This window comes from Dromaius novaehollandiae, chromosome 4, assembly GCF_036370855.1.
Source record: "Dromaius novaehollandiae isolate bDroNov1 chromosome 4, bDroNov1.hap1, whole genome shotgun sequence".
NCBI classification, from domain to species: Eukaryota; Metazoa; Chordata; class Aves; order Casuariiformes; family Dromaiidae; genus Dromaius; species Dromaius novaehollandiae.
Window position 1 is genome coordinate 82026946 of NC_088101.1, and position 22234 is coordinate 82049179.

The following is a 22234-nucleotide window of genomic DNA, read 5'->3' on the forward strand; positions in this document are numbered from 1 at the left end:
ATTATTTGAATTACTATAGTGACAGAGAATCAAGTTTCTGAACGGATTTCCAGGCTCATGTGTAGCTACGGAAACTGGACTCTTGGCTGAGATTCAGCTGACTGAACACAGGCTTTCTGAGAAGGCAGTTCATTTCATCCCAAACTACATATCTACACCAGTCAAATGAATCAGCCTAAAAAAAGCTAGGAAGCCTGGAATGATTATCTCAAAGGGAGATGTCCTCTTTGTAGACATCTAAAATTAGGTGAAATCAGTCTTGGATGGGATGGATCCCAAACTTGGTTAATGCTTGACATTTTTTAAAGAGTAAATACTGCCTTGTAGGTCTAGTCTGGCAGACATTTGTCTTTTTGTGTGACAAAAGACTAAATCTGAGCATTCCCTGCTGTGTTATTTTGCAGGTCATCAGAGGCTCTTGGGAAGGAGAAGGAGACATCTGGATGGGATAGTTCGGGTGTATTCAGACACCCTCCAGAGCCGAGCAGAGATCCCTGCCTGCCTTATTTCTGCAGGTGGTTTCGCACTCCTCCATGCAGTGAGGCGAGGATGCTGTTTTCTTCTGCTCCCCACAGCAGACCCACAGAGCAGGTCTCACTGGAGGGCTCTCTGAGGGCTCAGCAGAGCGAAGGGCAGGCTTTGTCCCTGTCCTGGCCACGTGTCCTCAGCAGGGCTGGCGGCAGCTGAAAGAGTGGGGAGCAGGTCCCTGGCCATGTGACTGCGGGGACACTTGTGGCTTCTCCTCCGAGGAAACCTCACCCTCCCTGCACCTACAGAGGGTCCCCTTGCCCCATCACGGCCACTGGGGTTCTGGAGCCCGGGTGTCTCACAAAGGGCAGGAGCTTTCCCCCCTCCCTGGAAGCTCTGCGGCCGTGCAGACGCCGGATCGCCCTACCACGCAGGTACTGAGGGTCCCAGCTGTCCCCCCGGGAGGGGACACTGAGGGTCACCCCCCAGGGCCAGCTCTGCCCCGGGCGACCCTGGAGCTGCTGGTGTTGGGTGCCAGTGTCTCTTCCTGGCTGTGTCCCACCGAGCAGCGTCCCCTGAGGTGCACAGCTTTGTGGGTGCTCGTTGCTGGGCTAGAGGGGTACCTTTTGCATTGCTAGAGTTGGATGAAGTTGCTCATACTCTAACCCCCAGTTTGGGCTGCACAGGAGTCCTACAGCCCCCAGCTAAATCACCTTCTTCCCACCAGTGTCCATTCCAGGTCGCTTGGTCCCTCGTCTCAGAAGGGGCTATGTAGAACAGAGGAATTTGCCCATTAACTGAGTGACTTCTGTTTCAGGTTTCTGGTTCAGCATGGTGGACGCGATGAGGAAAATAGCCCTGTCGAAGGTGAAGCCCAAAAGGAGCTCTCTTTCTCGCCAGCATTTGACTAATGGATTTGCAGTGCCTGCCAGGCTGGGAAGATAACAGCATCTGGTGACAACCAGCTCGTGGTGGCCACAGGCAGCCTCTCACCTGGGAGGTGGCGCTGGAGGAGAAAAGGGTGAAATGTTAGAAAAAAAGGAACGAGTATATAAAATATATTCTTGCCAATAATGGAGAGCACTGGTAGCAAGGCACAAGATATCTTCCCCAAGGTGCCTTGTGCTGGTACAGTTACTGATTCCTTTTTATCTCAGTAGACGGTTTAAATATTTCAAGGTCATCTGAAATACTGAAGTTCTACATTTTCCTTTGAAAGCCAGGAAAAGCTGAGAACTGGGCTTTGGCAGAGTGAGCTTGTGGCACTTCGGTGGTTTTCAGGCCGCCCTGCCCTGCAAAGGCAGTCGGTAAGGGTGAGTCCCCGGGTCTCAGCCATGGCCCCTTCACACCAGGCATGGGAGCGCAAGCTTGTGCTTTGGCTGGCCAGGCTAGTCCCTGCGTGGTGGACATCCCTGGACAGCATGTTCGTGTGGCACGGGTGACAGCGGGAACACCTTCAGTTGCTGCACAAGTTTTACCAGAGCTCATTTCTCAGGGCCCTCTGCAACGTGTTTAAAGGTTAGCACATTTTATGCTTTAACCTAAGAACAGCTATCTTGGATCAGCCCGAAGGCTCATCTCACCTGATTTCCTGTCTCCAGCTGTGGCTCGTAGCGGATGCCAAGGGAGGGGCATAGGAAACAAGAAAAGCACAAAGTGCCTCTTCCCGAAAATCATCCCCCCTAAAATCATCTCCCCATTTCCAGCAGTTTGCACTGCAGTGACTTGAAGCATTAGGGCTGGTGCCGTTGTGCTTAGTAGCCCTCGGTAGCATTTTCTTCCATAATTTCTCCAATCACTTTGTAGAATAAGTATTGACATTAGTGAGCACTTAACTTTAAATATGTGATAAGCAGCAGGGAAATATTACTGAAATATGAGACTGGAGCACATGCTTATTTAACCCAAGTGACACTGGACCTCAGCAGCTGATCAAACTATTTCAGCAGCTGTATATTAGTGCTCTGCCCAGGGCTGAGCATCGGCTGCAGTCAGGGTCAGCTGGAGAAAGGCAGGAGGAAGGTGTTTGTCGCAAGGGTCCTCCAAGACTAGAAGACCCCCCAAAGCCCATTGCCAAAAGACCATCGGACCTTCCTACCCGCCCTGCTCGGGGCTCCACTGAGCGAGGAGTTGTCCCTGTTGGACTGGCCATGGCTGGCCCAGGGGACAGACGCTGGACCCAGAGGAGCAGCTTGTCACCTCCTGAGCCCTGAGGAAGCAATGCTTGTACTACTGCCCTCAAAGGCTTCCCCCTAAGCCCTAGCAGGAGAAGTCTGAGCAAATAACAGCTCCACTGGGTTTCCCTTCTGTTGTTTCAGGCACCTGTGTCGCTGGACGTGTACAGGAGTTCGTACACGACAGACTACAGAGGTCTCAAGGAGTACCAGCCGCCCACCGAGGAGTACTTGCAGGTACGGGGGGTTTTCCTTGCGTGGCTCCATGGCCCATGGCGCAGGCTGCCCCACAGGGCTCTGCGCCCCTCTCGTGGCCATGGGCAGCTGGGGACCGGACTCGCTGCTGACGTCCCAGCAGATGCAGGTGCCACCTGCACCGGCAGAGCGGGAGCCCTGCGTCGGTCCTTGCTGCTCGCGACCCACCGGTGGGTCACGTCACGCACAAGTCCCCTGGCTCGTGTTGGGACGTCCCTTCTGCAGGAAATCCCCCTCGTACCCTCCGGTAAAGCCGCTTCGGGTGTCCAGTGCTAATTACGCTCATTAAGTCAGGGCACTAATGACTGCTTGCTGAACCAGGGCCTAAGCCTTGGAGTCTTATTGCTTCCTCTGGGGCTGATGGAGTGGGTCGCGATTGGGCCCATCCTGATATTGCTGCGGGAGGCAGGGGGGTGTTTGTGATGGGGATGTCTCCTTGCCCTGACACAGGCCTGAGAAGACTTCTGTAGGGAATGTTATGTTTTTTTTAATCTCCTTGCAGGGAGAGCGACCCCCTGAGCTATTTAATCTGATTTGCCTCGCTCCGCCTGCCCTGGCCTAATTGCTTGTGGCAGCCCAGTTGGGACAGCTGCAGTTTGCACTGGGCCACTGGGGAGAAGTAGCAGGGGGGATGTTCAGTTGCTAAAGTGGCTTGATCTGTCCTACACTCATAAGGGAGGAGAAAAGTTCAGGCTTGGGGGAAAACGACAGAGAAATCATTGTGTGAAAGTGCCCGGTGGGGCAGAGAGGGGAAGCGGTCTGAGCAGGAGGGGTGGTGTTAGTCCTGGAGGGGCCTCGGTAATAAACCACATTAATCCAGCGCAAGCGAGACCCAGGCTCCTGGTTACGGGTGCCTTCCTCTTATCTGGAGCAGCCTCAGGAGCCCTCTCCTCCGTTCCCCTCTCCCTCCTGCTTCTCCCCTCCCTGTCAGCTCCCCTCCTCCTGCCCTCTGGGAAGGGGTACCGCTGCCAGCAGCGTTCATTAACATTCCCTGCTCCGGGCTCCCGCTGTTCTCCGAGGCTGGCGAGTGGTTTGCAGGAAGCCCAAGCCTTAGGTGGCTGTTCTGCTTCCAAGATCCTGACTTGGAGCGCAGGGCTTTTAACCCCCTGCCTGCTGGAGTGCAGCCCCGGGCCAGCGTGGAGGGAGGAGAAGTCTTGTTTTCTGAGCTGCACACCTAAGCTCTTTTCTCAGGCTTTTTTTGGTTTTGCTGTTTTATTTTTATTTTTATTTTGTAAAAGGCTTTGGAAGGCTGCATGCTTTCTGTGGAGGTCCTGACCTGTTGGTGGGCTGGCTTGGGAGAGAAAGAGGGAGAAAGCATCCGGTATATGTTTGATTTCATTGGGCTGCGACTCTTTGGCTCTTTATTGATCCTTTATTAAATCTAAAGGCCTGTAAAGAAAAGTTGTCCTACTGGGCAGCCTACTGATGAGGTACTCAGGAGGTCCAGATTTCTTTCTTAGATTCACTAGGTATTTTTAAAGAGGATAGAGTCACTTTGGCATTTTCCTACATGAAATTTTGAATTGGAGCCCTCTCCCAAAGGGGAGGTTGGAGAGCTTCTTAAAGCAGAAACTGTCTGGTGAGCTGTCGCCGCTGTGAGCCTCTGGAGGATCTCACTCTCTCAGATTGGTCCTTAGGAGCCCTTTCCACCCTCAAATGCAGAAGCCCCCAAATACAGGTATTTCCCAGAGCTCTGCAACCCCGACTTGCCCTGTCGAAAGTGTGTTTAAGGAGAAGTCAGCCTGGGCTGGAGAAGTGATAGGGAAGGGGGGAGCCCTGCGGGAAGTTGATCTTGAGGGACAAACAGAAACCTGTGGAGGTCCAAAGCAATGTCATGGAGGAGCTGAGGAGCAAACCCCATGAGGATGGTCACCGAGCAACCTTGCTAACCTCAGGGGCCTGGAGGAGCTCACAGCAGGAGGGTCTTTTACTGGGCCCTTAAAAGGAAGCAATTTGCTCTTCACAGAGCTGCAGTATGCAGCTTAAAAGATGCTGAAGCCAGCAGACCCCCAAGAGCAGCCATACCAGCAACCACATTAGTCTTTCTGTTTGTGCCAGGATTGATTGTCTTCCCTCTGCTGGCAAAATTAGCTGCATCCATAATCTTCGTTGCCCTCCCTTCATAGGTTATGTTGTGATCTCCAGGGGCTGAGGGGCTCAAATGCCGTAATCAGGTCATTGCAGTGTTATATGCCTTCATATATCTGTCTGGTCTGTCTGTTTATCAGGAACATACTCATTAAGGAAGGTTAAGTGGGCTATTTTTGCCTGCTATTTGATGTCCTCATCGATGACATGAGAACATGGAGGTGGTTTAGCAGAGGCTTCACAGCTCTCTGTGACAGCAGAAAGAAGACGGGCTAAAATGGTGGTTTATTTCCTAACGACATGCCACCAGTGAGAAAATCGTGGTGTGGGATCTGTTGTGGGTCAAGGTTTGCACTCTGGGCTTGCTACTGGATTACTACAGGTAGATCTCTGTGTCCATATGGTGCCCAGCAGAGTCCCCAGGAGAGTCACATAGCTCCATTTTGGCTCGAAGAGTGTCGCTTCAGCTGGATTTACCGAGGGTGTTGCAGGTACAGCAGAGTCTGGGCATAGCAAGCTGGACAGAAGAAGGTGGGGGAAAGAAGAGGCCCAAGTGTGCGTCTCCATACAGCGCAGGGCATGCCCAGCCCAAACCATCCATCTCATCTGCCTGTGGAGCAATGTCCCAGCTGATGCTGAGCCTCCAGGTCATCTGTGGAAACCTTCCCAGGCGAGACCCCTGCCATAGCCACCAGGTTTCATCAACAGCCTGAGATCAGGGCACAGCTTGCAGAGCTGACCTCCTGGTGCTGGACCCCGCAGAGTATCTGGGTGGAGATGGTTCAGGGGAACACTGCTTGGGTGCAAGGTGACACAGCCCAAGCAGCCATAAAAAGGACAGAAAGAGGAAGCTGTGATGCCCTGTGCATTTTAATGGTAGAGCTATGGAGCTGCTTTGTGGCTGTTATGTCCTTGGTCTCACTGACACCACCAAAGTCCATGTTTTGCTGTGGGCAGATAGTGTTGTGTTCGATGCTGCCATAGGAATTGACCTCCTTCACTGCATCTCCATTCACACATTACTTCCTTTTGCAGAAGCTAAAGTTTTCCGATTCCCAGCTAAAAGCCAAGGAGTTTGCAGTGCCTCAAGAGCAGCGGTTGATGAACTGCTGGGGCAGTGTGGTCAGAGAGGGAAGAGAAGTCATCCCAGGACCATGCAGTAAAGTGAACAGGCCTTCTGATGACATGCCAGAGAAGAAGCAGGAAGGTAGCTCCTCCAGTCCTGAGTTATTCCAGCAGGCCGAAAAAGAGCAGAGGAAGTACTTTAATTCAATCCTTTCCAACTCAGAAAGCTACCTACCAAAATACTACCCTGCCACTGAAGCAACAGCAACCCAGGAGGAGAAAATGGAGAGGCCACAGGCTCTCACTAAGCCAGAAAATGAGCTTTCTTATTCCCAGTGTCTTCCAGCTGCTGTTCAAACTCCTGGAACAGAAGGTAATTCCCACGTTGTTGGCACTGTTTGCTGGTGAACAGCTGACTAGCCCTCTCTAGCTACCTGAGGGGCTGTCTGCATGGTCCTTTGCCAGCTGAGCTCCCTCTGCTCATGGACTGAGCTGGCCGGACACAAGCGGATTCCAGACCCCAGACAAAGCATTAGCGCAGGGCTGTGCCCAGCAAAGATTAGCAGCCTGGGCACAGCACCCTTTTAACACGAATATGCAGCTTTCAGGCCAGCTCAAAGTGCAGACACAGTGAGTTTGAATTTGCCTTCAGAAAACTCCGCAGACCCACTCTTGGTGTTTGAAGAGCCCCTGCTACCAAAGTATCTGCACTGCAGTCTTTAGGGTTTTATCTTTACAACTCCTTTGTGAAGCAGGGACATGCAGTCAACCCCACGTTGGAAGTGGGGAACAGGAGGAACAGAGAGAGGCAAAGGGGCTCCACAGTTGAGCTCTAGTGACTCTGGCTTTGGTGTTCAAGATACTGGAACAAGCCAAAAGCCCTTAATGCCCTTCTGTCAGAGGTTCCTGGCTCAGCAGTAAATGCAGCAGGAAATGACTGTTAGCAAAGCCTCAGCTGATCTCCAGTTCACTGTCTACTTGTGTAGATGAAAATGCTGATGGAATTTTGTGCTAGGATTTCAGGAGAACAAAGTTAGTGATCACCAAATGTCACCCAGCCCTGCAAAACGTTCCCAAAGCAGCTGAGATCTCCCTCTGAGCTCCTGCATGAAAGGGAAGAGGGCAGCAGAAAGAATACGATTTACTTCTTGCTCATGAAGCAGCTAGCTCAAGGTCCTTGTCCTTTTATTATGGTGGAAGCTGTAAAATAGAGTTGGGGCTATTTGTTGTTCTCCATGGGGTTTCAGAACTTTGATCTTGTTTTCCATCATTACTGTGCACAGGAGCAGCCATGAATTTTGTTGCTGTTCCTAGGTATGGAAACTCAGCCATGAACAGACTTTTTAGGTACCAAGTTACTTTAAGAGTTTCTTGTTTTTTCCCTCCTGCTCCATCACCTTTCCTGGTGATGACCTGCCTGCTCTTCTGTGTGTCAAGCTGTGCTTAGCTGCAGACCGTGAGCTGGCAAAGCCTCAGTCAGACACAACGTCCTGGCTCAGTTTGGTGGGGAGTCCTGCTGGGGGTCCCTTTTTCTCAGCAGTGCTCCGGGACCACACAGGAGAACATGAACCAGGGATGTTCTCTCTGCTCCCTGAGTTCATCTCTGGAGATGATCATCTCAGCTCTCTTCATGATCAGTGGAGAGAAATGCCTCAGCTATCTACTGTAGCTTAAATGCCACCTGGAAGATGAGAAGAATAAACCCTGGCAGGGTTTTTCTCTCTCCACAAACTGGAAGGAGAGTCTGGACAAGCAGCCCTGCTGGAGATGTCTCCATTTGGATAGGTGATTCCTTCACTTAACATCTGAGGGCTTTAAGCATCTCCTTGCCAAGCCCATCTGAGGCTGTCTTGTGCTAATGAAACAACCACTGTGGGCCCTTCCCTTTCCACTCTGCCCTGTGTAGCTCATCAGTGCACTATGCCCTGCAAGTCTTTCCCTTTTATACTTTAACATCCTGCCAAGGGTCTCAGCTCCTTTTAATGCCCCAGGGCAACACAGAGACAGCATGGCTCCCACCTTTCACAAAGCTGGCTGTACCCACTTGCTTAGCATCATTATATATCTTTCCCTCACTGGTTTCATGAACTAAATCAATTCAAAATTGATACAACTCAGCAAGGCTCTGCTGAAGTGAATGGGTCTCCCCTGATTGATGCCAGCTGAGGCTCCAAATTGCTGTTAGCTTATGCCTGCCCAAGGGTAGGATTTGGGTGAGTAATTGATGGTGCTCCCAGTCTAATGTGCTCTCTTGTCCTTCAATCTCTCAGGGATGTTGCTGCGCAAGCAGGAGCTGGCTCATGGCTGGGCTACCTACCAGCAATTCGTCTTGGAGACGTGTCGGGCAAGGCAATTTAAAGCTCAACAAAACAAGAACATGGTCTTAGGCTCATCTGTTTTAGGGGAAGGTCAGTTGATGGAGGCTGTGACAACTGCCTCACATAGATGACTTGTGGCCTTAGGTCTGGCTTTGGGCTTTTGAAGTTAGTGCAGGAACAGACTGAAGAAGCTGAAGGGCAAGTGAATGAAATGGGAAAGGTCCTTGGAAGCAGGTTTGGTGGGAAGGTTACTGCCATGCGCTCAATGGGCACCTGTCACTGGGTTTGCACTTCTCATGCAGCTTTGCACACCCACAATTTCACAAGAACGGTCTGGCCAGAGGAGGCCAAGGTCTAGTCCTCAGAGACCTCATCCCCCATACAGCCACTGTGGTCCACGCTGATGCCTACTGACGGTGCCCGCCAAAGGATTTGTGCAGGATCCTGCACACCAGGCTGCTGGCTGCAGAAATGCCAGGCTGTATTTACCAGGCGTGATGAGGACAACAACTGGAGGTGGCATGAAGGTTTCTGACGGGATTTCCACTTCTTGGAGAGAGTGTGGCTTAAGCACCATATTCTGATCTGCAGCCAGCTGCCTGAGCTGCAAGATCCCAAATAGGTGAGCAGTCCCACAACCATCTACCTGCCAGGGGGGTGAAACACAGCAGAGAACTGCTATTTTTTTCCAGAGAAGGTTGGAGCATTCTAAATAATGCTTCTTTCTTCCCAGTTTCCGTATGGGCCACACCATGAAGCGCAGTCCTGCTAAGTGTGGCCTGTGTAGAAATTAACTGCGTGACATGGACATAGACAAGTGGATGCCTGTGAAATATCTGTAACCTCAATTTTACTGAAAACAACAAAAACCCCTTAATAATGACTCATTACATGATCATGTTGTTTTTAAAATATACAAAAAAATTGAAACATCTGGAATCTGCAGTTCTTTGTGCATCTTCCTTGTTTTGTTGTGAGAGATAGTGGCACGTTTTTCCACAGGCAGATCTGTTCACTCAGAAGGCTGCATACACAGGCTGTTAATATACAGGTGGGGCAGCCCTGCAGAGCAGGACAGGAGATAATATCCCTTCAAACCAGCTCCTATGAAGATTTTAGGTGAAGCGGGCAGAACAGAAGTGACAGTCCTCACTTGTGGGATCCTTTCTCCAGTGTATATCCCCTCTGCCTGCTGAGATCTTCCCTTAGCACCCTGAGAGGAGGACTGGGATGCTGCCCTGTTTCCAGCTTTATATCAGACCTGCGCTAGTGCCAGCCCTTCAGCAGCCGTCTTTCAGCCTACAGTCCAGGAACCACGGGTGCTCCACAAACTCATGGCAAACCATTTTGGGGAGGGTCACTTACACACATATTTCCACACAAATGGGGAAATAGAGCCCTAAGTGAATATTTAGTGTTTAGCCTAATATTTTGGCTTGTTGTCCGTGTATACTCTTGTGGCAACATTGTGCAAGATGGTTAGTGGATTTCTTTTTTTTCTGAAAAGATTCAGTGGGCCCCGGACCTCTTTCCTTATTTAGTCCTTGATCACATAAAGCAGACACATTGCTCTGGCCTGATAAAAGAGAAAATCCAGAAAATAGAAGAAAATACATAGCAGCTGACAAGTCAATGTCCATAAGGGAAGAACTTAAGATATCATTTCCAGCCCTGCTTTGCATGAGTTACCATCATACTTAAACGGCCATAGAAAATCAGGGCTCAATAATCTTGTCTAAAAGGCCTTGTCTAGACCAGGGAAGTGCTTCTTGCATTTCCTGTTGTGGCTAATTCTCATTACATCTCAGTAATGGTATCTACAACGGGAGTGCTGAAAGCATTAACAGCTGATGAAGCTCAGTGAAGGGGGACCAGACAGACTACAGCATATAGAAGATAGAGACTTTAAAAAGCCTTTCAATTATCTGAACTCTCTTTTACCAGAATGCTTTGACCTTGACTGCAGAAGTACCTACAACACAGATTTCCAGCCCTTGCCTGGAGCCCATGGTGGATGCTGTAAAGCAAATAGGACTCTCTCTCACATTTTTGCTGAAGATGAGTGCTTTAACCAGTAAGGGAGAGCAGGGCTAGGGGAGAGGGTGGGTGCTGGCAGTGGGGATATGAAGGTTTTGGAACGGTATGGGATCAGAAGGCGTTTCTCAAGTGTATTTCTTCTTGCTCATGTTATGCAATGAGCTCAAACGAATTCCCTCAGGGTCAAATCCTTTCACAAGACCTGCTTAGTCTTTTCTGGAAAAAATTTCGGTGGGGTTGATATGAGCTGGGGAACTTTCCCCTCCTGGGACTACCTCTGATATATCTCCCTTGGAAAGAAGGAGTCAAGCCCCTGTGGGACTGGTGGAGGGAGTTGTCTCCCAACCCTGCAGTGCCTGGTCTGCCCCTGGGAAAGGGCACTCTCAAATTAGGGCAGGAGCTGTTTGCAATGTGATTCATCTGCACACTATGAGCAAACAGGCATCAACTGCTCCTGAGCTCTTATTTCTCACTGGAAAGGCAATTCTTCCCTGCTGCCTCATTCCCTTCCCTCCCCCTAACACACACATCAGATTTGCGTTGAAGTCTCGATTTTGATCTATGATCTTGGAGTTATGTCTGGGCTGGAGACCAAGCTTTTGTAATGGTTAATCTGGGTAGGAGATTGGTCCCAATGACAGCCGAGTGTGTGGCAGCATCCGTGCTGTTCTGGGGGAGACAGGCTGTTCCCAGTCTCGCCCATGCCGTCTGCATGTGCGTTCATTTGCACTGCACAGTTTCATGGCTGGGTGGCAGCCACTGCCCAAGCAGCGGCAGATGCCCTGTCCTGGTGTCCAGGTATGCCAAGCAAAGGATGGACATCCCCTTCTTATCCCCTTCTTCATGTTCTCTGCAGGAACTACTGGGTGTCAGAGTACAAGGACAACTACAGCGTTTTCTTGCAGAGGCTAAACCGGTCACCTCAAACCCCCACTGCGGGGCTGTGTTCGGCCATAAAGCCCATCTGGCATGTCCCCCGCAGGCTGTCCTCTCAGAAAGTGATTGCAGTGGAGACAGCCCAGTGAGAGGTGCTACAGCTGTCCGTGGTAAGTGCCGAGATAATCCATGAAGTTACCACTTCTGTGTTGAAAGCTGAGTCCCTGGTAATCACGGGATTTCTGCGGCTGAGGCTGTGGAAAAAGTACACACAATTGTGACACCTGGTACAAAGTAGTAAGAGCTTCACAACTGAAATACTGTTCTGAATGGCAACAGTCTCCCCATCTGGGGTACTAAAAAGTGATTTTTCCAACCATTTTCCATAATGGAATCTTTTATGCTAATGCCTAAGACACTGTATAGTTACAGGACAATCACTATACTGTGATGGGATGAGAGGCGACAGATTGCAATAAAGAAAATATCAGTTAGATACTAGGAAAGTATTTTTAACTGTGAAGGTGGTCAGACCACCCTCTGCTTGGGGACCAGAGAGGTGGTGGAATCTCACGGAGATGTGCAGAAGTTGACTGAACAGTGCCCTGAGCAGCCTCTTCCAAGCTGGCCCTGTCTCAGCAGGTTAGACCAGAAGGCCTCCACAGGTCTCTTGGTCTACATTATTCTCTCATTTTCTGATTTATTTTAGGATGTGTTGCCCACACTATTCTGTGATTACACCTCAGTGGCTCTCCAAGTTATCTGTGTGATACTGTCGGTGAGAGACCCTGGAAGCCTGGAAACACTGTATCTTTCAAACTCACCATTGTGAATATTTGTGAAGTGCTCAGCAGAGACCCTTTTATACACATATGTTCATCAAAATCCCCCAAGAACACCAGCTCTTCTCAGTGTCAGAAAAACAATCTTTTGTACAAGGCAGTCCATGGAGCTAAAATCACGCTGGCAGTTTCAATTCATGTACTCTAAATAAAACTTGCCAATAAACTTCATCTTCCAACAAGAAGTAGTTTGTGTTAGTAGCACTGCTTTAATGGGCTCTCTTAGTAGCCTTGTGTGCTCACAGGGAAGGAAGTATCTGTGCTGTCCAGGGCAGATGGGTTGGTACCTTGCGGAGCTCTTTGCCTTCTTTGTATTTAACACCTTCTAGGGTTTGGCCACCAATTTCTACTAATGGTTGTTAAGCTAGAATTGATTCCCTCTGCCGGCCTTCCTGAATTCGGGGAGATTTCCAGGGATTTCTGCAGGGAGCAAGGCTGCTGCTTGCCTGAAGATGGCATTGCAGAGCTGCCGATCCCCAGGCTGGTGCAAAGCCCAGTGCTGGGAAGGATGATGTCCCAGGGATGCTGCTCCCAAAGGAGCCTGCCAGGCACATCCAGCCCTCCTGCTTAGCTGTGTGACCTTGCTGCTGTCTGTTTCCATATACTCTGCAAATGTTTCACTCCATCACCACTTACCTGCAGTAAATGTTGCCATTAACTTGCTGCAGGACCTTAGGAAAATGATGTGCACAGCTGTTTCACTGCAGGAGGAGAAGTATTGGGAGATTTAGAAAAATGACATCTGGTAAGGCCAAGCTCAAAGCAAATGAGATTGGGAGGTAAAAGGATTCTAGCTGCTGCAAAGCTGCCCCCTCTTCCCACTCTGGGATGAGATGTTGAGCACAGTCAGTGCAGCACTTTGGGTACTAGAGGTTATTTCCACTGTACCTAAAGATAGTGAGGTAGTGTAAAGAGGTGTGAGAGTCATCGGGAACATGGTTAGAAAACAGGGAATAACTTGAAGCCAGGTTGGTTGCAAAGGCTGCAGAATTTGGAGGACAGAAGGAAACTGCATTTAACTTAAAAATGGGGGAAAAATAAGACTTGCCTACATCAGGGGATCCTGAGGAGACAGAGAGGTTTGATTTCTTCAGAGACCAGGACCATGAGAATAGAAGTATTCTTAATGGGGCATGCACTTTTGCAGCAATTAAAATCAATCTCGTGGCCTGCCTGATTGGCTTCTCTTATGAAAGAATGACATTCACCTGCCTCCCCATGCTGGAGACAGACTCCTCCAACAGATTTTTGAGATTGCTCTACTGCACCAGTTTGTTATGCTGACAGAGGCTGTGTGTCTAGGTGAGTCTTCAGGGCACATACACAAGGTAATTGCAAGTAATCTTCACCAGGAACAAATATGTTGTTAAATGCTAATCAAAACAGGCAACTAAGAAGAAAACAAATGGATGAATCAGAAGGTATGTTAGTGATACACACTGCTGGATGCACTAAGAAAGAAACTCGATCAGAGATACTAACGCTGGATTTGCTAATGTGGTCCTTAACAATGTGCCAGGGAGAAGGAGTGGAGCTGCTGATATTGAGGATAATTGTCCTTCCTGGATGTTTTGGCAGTATACTCATTTGAACTCTTTCCAGCTTTGGTGACCAGACTTGAGACAAGGCTTTCAAAACCTGCTCTTCCACGTTGCAGGCCCAGCAACCCACTTGCCTGCAGCCAACGGGGACCAGTCTGGACACCAGCATTCAGCACCAGTCTGTGGCATGGCTGGAGGGGTCTCACCTTCCCACCCGAGGCTACTTCTCTTGTAGGAGCTCTTCAAGGCTGAGCTCATTGCTCCCTGGCAGAGAAATGCAGAACTGCTGATCTAGCCACAGCCCTGCCAGGATCCTGCCTTTTGCATCCTCAGGTTCTACCATTTGTCTTCCCAGAAATACATTTATTTTCTCCCATACCTTTGTCTTTCCAGGCCTGTTTATGGAAACCCTCATCGCCCCTTCCTGATATTGGCCTGTCTGGTATTGGCAGTGATTTCTGTTAATGCTTTTTTTTTTTTGTTCCCTGCTATGGAAACTGATATGGCTCCAAGCCAGCTCAAGCACACAAATGGGTAGGCAGTGGTTATCACAGTGTGAAGTGTGACTTCAGCAAGCTCTCATACTGCTCCAGGGAGTGCTTAGTATTTTGTAATGGGGGACATTCAGGCTTCATGCAAATATATTCAAATTAGAGAAGGGAGCCAGCGACACAGACCACTTCCCTTGTCTCCCTGGTGCTCCCTTTGATGTTCCCATTACCGGGGGGATGGAGCCTCTTCATGTGAATGATACAGGCTTAAAATCAAAGAGTGCTAGGGTCAAAAAGAGGTGAAAAGCTCCAGCTAACACTGGAATTACCTCAGCACAGCCTTTCAGTCCTTTTTCTGCACAACCCGAATTAGCTGCCTGTGCTTTCAGCACCAGACAACACCAGCTATGATCTCAACAGGATTCAGAAAGGGATGAGACGTTTGTATGGAGGACATCAAGCTTTACACTAGCAACAAGGGAAAAAAACAGCACGGAGAAACAAGCTGGATGTGAGTCAAACCGTGGCTAACAGAGATCAGGAGCTGTCTTCCAGAAGCACGTTACCCTGTTACTGCTGCAGTAGGTGCTGGGCATATTTCTCCAAAGCATTTGGTCCTGGCTTCTGTCCAGAATAAGGGAACATGCCTAGAAGGAGGCTGGTCTGATTCACCGGAGCAGTTCTCCAGTAGGAAACACACTGAAGCTATGAGAGAGTGAAACCAGCTGAAATCCAAGTAATGGCATCCACAGAACAGTCAGAAATCAGACTTAGTTGGTCCCACCACATGATGCAGCAACATAGTGCAGCAAATTTTGTGGGTTTTCTCCCCAGGGCATGACCTCAAAAAACCTAAGTTTTAGTTAAGGTGAAAGTGATGCTTTCTGCGTGAGTGCCTTAGTGCCATCTCCTGGGTGGAAGGGGAAGTTCTCAGCCAGGAGGTGCAACATGTGGTCCAACCACTCGCTTGGTCGCTGGCTGTGCAGGTTGACTCATTTAGCAACTGTTTCTGTGAGTACAGCAGCAGGACACCACACAGTGCCTCTTCCCGGTAACTGTTGAATGCATTTCTTCCGTAAGACACATAATAGGGATGTCTGTCCTAGGAAAAGGGTGCTCTGGATTTATTCCTTGTCATCACGATGAGCGTCCAAGTGGCTGTAGTGTGCAGCACTGGAAGCCTGACGGTGCCACAGATGTGCCACAGCAGATGCGGCAGCCAATTTGTGGCGTTATTTCACTCCTCATCAACGGGGTCAGACAAGACACCGTACTAGGGATATAGGCTTTTCCCACGTTATTACTTACATTACCTTTACAGGGAATCCAAGCAACTCTGCAACAATATCTGTGCAATTCCCCAGCCTCTGGGGTGTATTTTCTTTCTCGTTATCCTGCTGTCTAAGTTGTGCGAGGTTTGGGGAAGTGAAGTGAAGGAACAACACTGGACAAACAACTTAGAAAATGAGAGACAGCCACTGAAACCTAGGCAGCTGTTAATGCTTGTTTTCCATGCCACTGATCTCTGCATCCCTCCTCGTCTTGTAGGTCCCTTTAGTTTGGTGTTTCTTATTTTCAGAGACATGCCAATTCTTGCCTGAGGGGAAACACTCATTCCAGCCTTATTCGCTGAGACTGACCTCGCGGTAGGACAGAGTTTTCATCAGTTAACTGCTTTCTTTCAAATCACTTGTATTACTGTAAAGGTAGAGCATTTCTGTATTGCCATTGCAACAAGTGGCACACATGAGAGTGGCAAGTCTGTCTAGGTGAACACCAGTCCATACGCAGTGGGCTCCAGACCAAAACCCACTTCCTTGCCTCCTTTGGTGGTGGGCTGCGTCTTCTGGGCAAGGGTCTCCTTCGATCCACGGAGAGGAACAGATCTCCCTCTGATGACCAGAAAGAGATGAAAAAAGGGTAAGAAATGAGCCTGGGCCAAGAAATTATCAAGAATAAAGCAACAAAAAGAAGCAGGTTCTTGTTGCAGGCAGGTGGGGCGACTGGAGACTGCTGTCACCACCATCTTCTGTATGGGCTAATTTGGAGTACCAAACTGACCTGGCTAGTCCAGTTAAATAAAGAGGTATCCGATAATTTATGTACGGTTAACTGAAGAAAAGTGAATGCCGCTTACAGATAAATCCAGGCTGACACAATACTGATGATAAAACTTTTCTGATGTGGAGACCAACTGCCTTTCTCAATATCTTCTACATAAGGATCTTGGGTAAAAGAGGACAGGGGACTTGAAAATCAACAGATTCAAAAGCAAAGGAAAGGGATTTATTCTAGAAATAAAACCTTGCTGACAGTTGTCTCCTTTCCAGCCCCACAGAGACATTCAGATCTGAGGTCCATTAGTTCTGGCTCAGTGAGTCCAGTGAAAGATGAATCTGGCCCAAGAGTTAAGTTGGCAGAAATGCATATTTATCTCAGACCAAATTTCCATCTTTGATTTTGTCTTTGTATTTCCCAGCATGGAAGAACACTAAACTCTGAACTTACAAGGATTGTCCAGTTTGCGAAATGCATCCTCTAAGGGAGAATTCACTCAAAAACATCAGAAGTTAATTTCATAATGATTATTCCTTTACTTTGGGGCTTTCTAGATCTCATTGCAAGTTATATCTCTGGATGTTAAAGGTATAAAATCTCCTTATTGAATAATTTAATGGATTATGGAGTGTTGAAAGAGAACCTAAAAATATGTCTGTGGCCGTGCTGGTCATCACCTATTTTCACCACTGAGTGACCAAACAGTCAGATGTTTTCATTGGTGCCTGTGCAACTTGCATGGGAACAGGCAGAAATACCACTGCAACAGACCCATAAAAGCTTCATTGGAGGAGCATCGTTAGGAAGAACTAACGGTTTGTGACAGAACAGTCATAAAATCGCAGAAGTATTTCTGCAAACATAATTAGAAGCTGAATTTAACCCAGCACAGCCAAAATATTGTTTTTCGGAACCTCGTTGCTATAATAGGCAATTCACAAAAGAACCTGCAGTACCACTGCTATAACACCTAAACCATTTGCTCTCCAAAATGTGTCTCGTTCACTGAAAGTCCCTGTTTCCTGGAAGGCTTTTAAGGATGTCCGAACTTCTGTAATATGTATGATCCTCAGCCCCATCACTGAGCAAACAACTCGTCCTCTTCTTCTCTAAGTAAATTCTCCCCATAGCCACAGCCCAACACAGCAATTATGCAATAAATCATTCAGCATGTGCTTAATTTTAGTCTTATAAATAGTCCCACTGCCTAGTGTGGCAATTAATAGTTAGAGCACAACAACCTTGAGCATGTCAGTATTCACACTGTCTTTAATGGGCTGGAAAAGCAGCGTTCCCATGGATCACTGAAGAGAAGTGCTTCCCTAAAGGGCACTCCACCGATGCACCGTATCTGATCTCTTAATTGCAATCCATGTGCTTAGGTTAATGCGTGTTAAGAGTTTTGTTGGAACAGGTTCTTCACTTAACGTTTCATAAAATAACAACCACGGTGAGGTCTGGAAATGCCCTTCCTTGGAGGAAGCTGAAGTAGCAGGAGTTAATGATATGGAAATGCTGTATGTTGCTGCCAGGTTTCCACCCTAAGTCCTGCCTGCGGCTCAGCCACAGCAGGAAGTATGAGCACAGGGTGACCAGCACCAAACTGGTCGATTAACATATTTCAGCAAAATATTATTTTTTACCACGAAGTGCACATTAATCAAAGCTTTGGGAGTAGCGTATGTTTTAAGGAAACTTTCTTGGGTCTACAATAGAGTTCAGAAGATACTGAGAGAAACAGAGAGAAGCAAGAAGGGCTAATTGCAAAGCAACCAATGCATTGCCAGTTGAGAATGAATGCAACTGTCAATCACTCCCCCCAATTTTCCCCAAATCAAGTCTTTTGCTTTCCAAACAGTCTGAAATGGCCTCATGTCTTTTTTCCTCTTGTTTCTCCATGCGGCAGCTTGAGCTCTGTCAGTATTTGGAGGCCGCATCTGCTGGGCTTGAAGGTGGGATACGGAATTCATAGAAGAATCACAAGCACTTCAGTTGTCTTCATTTCCTTTATCTGAGCTTGCTTAAATGTAAAGAGTTTGTTTGGTTTGGTTAAAAACTGCATGAGCTATCCAGTAGAAAATGAAACACTTTTCTTTCAAATGAAAGGGAATGTATTATCAGGTAGTAATGACTCCATTTATTGTCTACATATACCCCAGAAGCAATTACAGGATAAAAATTGGCTTATAGCTATAAATAGCTACATGATCAATAGCAAATATTGCAAATGCAATGGCTTTGCCTGTGCTCAGCTCAGATGCAGGTACCGAATGCTTTGCTTTTGTTCTGTATCTTTTGGAGGAAAACATATAGGTCGGCTGTTAGGCTTGGCACTGACACCTCCGCATGTGTGGTGGTCAGCCTGTACATTGCTTGCTGATTTTGCTGACTATGCCTTTGTCAGATATAAACCACATCCGTAAAGCTGCTTCAGATTTTCCATTTTTTTTTTAATTGGAAACTACATTTCCTGTAATACTGAAGTTTTGATTTTGCCACTATTTTTCAATTCTCCTTCAGTGAGCTCAAAATGAAATGTTTCATCTGAAGGCTGTGCTGCCCCAAATGTTTTGCTTTCCTCATTAGCAGCTTAATCTGCCACAGGGTCTTCAGAAAATTGTAGCTTGGGTGTCATGAGCCCTCCCTTTACCTTGTGATCCGACATTTCTGAGGTATGCTGGGGTCACAAGGCCTTCGTAAGACCTTCAGAGCCACAGCCCAGCCAGGCACCCTGACCTACAACCGACGAACCAAGCATTCGTCCCTGCGACGTCTCAGGAGTCGCCAGTCTTAACATTGAACTAAGCCAGTATTAAACATTTCCATTTTATTTGACATTGTCAAACTGAAATATGCTATAATAACTGCTAATTCAGTTCTAATCTTTCCACATCCAGCTGGAGATATACAACCATTTGTGTTACTTAACAGTAAAATGAGATGCCTTAGCAATAGGAAAAAGAAATAGATTTCATTTCTCTACAGGCTGCATATCTGAACGAAGCTAGTTCAGCAGACAAGACATGGCTTCTGGCCATTTTGCTCCATAATGAGCCAATTAATTGAATAGGTCAGCAGGGCAAACGGTCTCATCAAAAAGCTTCTGTTCTAATCAACACAGGATAGACTTCCAGGCTTGCTATGCCACCTGCTAGTGCTTTGAAAAGTGCTAGATTCACTATAATGAGATTTTACTGTATTTACCCAAGGAATGTGCATATAAAAGATGTGAATAAATACAAAAAGCAAAAATAAACACTTAAGGATTTTATTTCAATCAAGCTGTCTTAGACATCACATAGAGGAGCAAATAGGTGTTAAGATTTGCTACCGTGTATAATCACCTATACCATACATCCTCTTGAATTTAGGCAAAACACCTTCTAGCCTAAAACTAATTTAACTGGAGGGCCAAATTAGCCGCATTGCGACATATGTAACAGAAAGTCTCCCCAAATCAGATTGCATTTCTTACTATGGCATGATCACCGTTGTGTGTTCTTGCAGAGACAGGTGGGTTCACATATGCTGAAAGCTTCATCCAAAGACTGTTGCATTCCCTGGAAAGGTTTTCACGCATTTCGAGAGGCTCAGGCTTTTTACCACTTGAAAAAAATTAGCTGCAGGCAGCCCTGCTGAGAAGAGCCGCCCACCCCGGCAGTTCCCAGAATCTCTTTGCTTGTGGCTGTTGCATCTGAAAGCGCTTGCCATCCCCATCACCTTTCCAGGAGCTTCGGTCCTGGCAGCAGCCGCATCTCCCCATGCTGAGGCAGTGCTCTGCCCTCCTCATGGCAGAGGAGGATCAGCCCTGCCAGTGGTATCGCTCCATCCTTCAGTGCATCAATGTCCTCTGCTCCTCCCAGAGCTCGTTCTGCTCTTGCTGTCTGCTCCTCTTCCCTGCAAAACCCTCAGCAGGGCCCGGCCCAGCCCAGCCCTGCCCTGCCCTGCATCAGTGCTCACTGCTAATGCAGCCTTCACAGACCTCCCCAGCTGCTTGAACCTGTAGTGAGACAGCTTGCTGAGAAACACACTCTAAGAAAGACCACACTCAGCATACAACTCACTAAAATCAGTTTTAGGTGCTACTAATACCAGCCCACAGGTGTTTTGCTGTCTGTGCTTTTGCGAGGCCCCAGTGCTGATGAGTTAGGCTCATTTACAGCTTGTCACAAGAACATACTGCATGCTTGATACCAGGTGTCTCTTGTTGCGATGGAGAGTTTAAAAGCAGGAGAATAGCAGCCCCTTTAAAAGTGAGGGTATGGTCTGCAAGCAGAGGTCTTGGGTCTGCAAACAATCCCCTGAAGCTACTTACTGGTTATGGGAGGAGTACAGCCTCAAGAGCTGGGAAAAGCAGCTTTGAGCATAGTGAAGAAACAGTGAAGTAAAAGAGAAATAGCTGTGTAGCAGGGTAAGTCACCTGATGAGCCTGGGAAGGTAATGTTCTCTGCTGCTGTGCAGCAGGTAGCTCTGGGAGTGGAGGCTAATGGCTAAGGACTCCCTAGAAATTCAGAGGTCTGGTAAAAGGATGAGACCTTGAGCTTGGAGGAAGATGGGGGACCTGTTGCAGGGGGTGAATGCTGTTGTGGGGTTGCTGGAGCAGCAAGTGTACTGCCTGCCTCAAGGACCCTGAGGTTTGGGGACCTTCTGGTGTGCAAGCTGATCATCCAGGACTCTGTGTGGTGGTATGTGTGTCTGAGCTAGATGCTAGCAATGAGGCTCTCAGTTATACCAGTGTGTTTGCTTCTCTTCAGTGCTGCCCTGAAAGGGTGTTTGGGACTGTCCCTCCTGCCTGCTTTTGCTAAACTTCTGCTATTCCTTGTCCTCCAGCCCTCTGCTCTTCTCAGTCTAGTTATCCCACCACAGTCTTCTCTCTGCCTCTGCTCTCCCTCCAGAGCTCTGTTGTGCTCTCTGCTCTCCTGTAAGCACAGGACTCTTCTGCTCTGTTCTCTTTCTCCTTCATTTAGGCCTTTAAGCAAAAGTACAAGCCTGTAGTTGTTATTGCCTTTGTTCCTCTCTTGTCTCTGCTTTTAACACTTCTGCAAATGGATTTATTGCCCAAAAGAAGGTTTTTTGTGAAGAAACACTGCATTGAAAGAAACCCCCTTTCCTTCCCCACTTTCATGCCAGGAATGTAAGGGTAAAGCAGCTGGGAGTGTTAGCCACAAACTCCCAGGCTAGTAGTTGCTGGAGAAGAAAGGATTGCTTGAGCTCTTGGGGACAGGGCTTGATGAAACTTAGTGGAAATACCAGGCTGGAGATGAAAAATGCCCACTAGGTAATTTTTAACTCTGTAGTGCAGGTGCCTTCCCTTCACCATATTGTCGATTGCTTTCTCCACTCTATTAGGAGATGACTTAAGGAATGGCCATTCCTAGAAAAGCTAATCCTGGGATAATATATTCCATGGTCACTGCACATCCTGTAATAGATATTTTCCTGTTCAAGCACTGATTTCTTCTCTTGGAGATGGCAGCAGTCCACTCAACTGTTCCCTGTTCAGTTGAGGTTTGTTTGTTTTTTTTCTTGGGGGGGTGTTGTTGTTTCATCTCTTGCTTGTTTTAATACAATTTTGCAAGGCAGATTCTGACAGGCCAGAGTCTAAAAACCAGTATGGCCATAGATTTCACTAGGGCCTTGGACTTGTTTCTGGAATCCCTGAAATGCCTTAAGGACAAGCAAGCGTAATGGATGTAGGCTTAAATTCCTGAAGCAGCCCTATAAAGGAGTATCCCCTAGTTTTAATGCTCTCTTTCAGTAATGCAAAAGCTGTTATCTCAGTATGATTAATTTGGAGCATTATTTTCTTCACCTGCTTGTTTTGATTTAGTTTAATTCTGGCCCCTCAAAGTGGAAAAGGGACACCTCAAGGCTGGCAGAGGGTCTTTGGCAACAGGCAGCCATTCCCTTGCTCTGAGTGCCTGCAGAGATTGCTGAGCTTGGGCTGTTGACATGACAAAGTCTCTTAAACTCAGCTTTCTAGCTGCTGCTTCTCTGAGCTGAGAGGGGGAAACAGAAATA

At 47.9% G+C, this 22234-nt stretch overlaps 1 protein-coding gene across 5 annotated transcripts; it reads left to right on the plus strand.

The window, feature by feature from the left end:
• Positions 1–2420: 2420 nt before the first annotated feature.
• On the plus strand, positions 2421–12295 carry LOC135328325 (uncharacterized). 5 transcript variants are annotated; one of them, XR_010389162.1, is made up of 6 exons: positions 2421–6423; positions 8321–8458; positions 8671–8990; positions 10313–10442; positions 11262–11451; positions 11991–12295. XR_010389162.1 is itself a non-coding variant. In XM_064511619.1 (6 exons), exons 2-5 carry the CDS (start codon positions 6087–6089, stop codon positions 11428–11430), a joined length of 774 nt encoding a protein of 257 aa, XP_064367689.1. In that variant the 5' UTR covers positions 2421–2879; positions 6021–6086; the 3' UTR covers positions 11431–11451; positions 11991–12295. The 5 variants fall into 5 exon arrangements, 2 of the variants coding, with proteins under 2 accessions (XP_064367689.1, XP_064367688.1); XM_064511619.1 differs by lacking the exon at positions 8671–8990 and having other exon boundaries at positions 2421–2879; positions 6021–6423; XR_010389161.1 differs by having other exon boundaries at positions 8321–8990.
• Positions 12296–22234: the final 9939 nt, after the last annotated feature.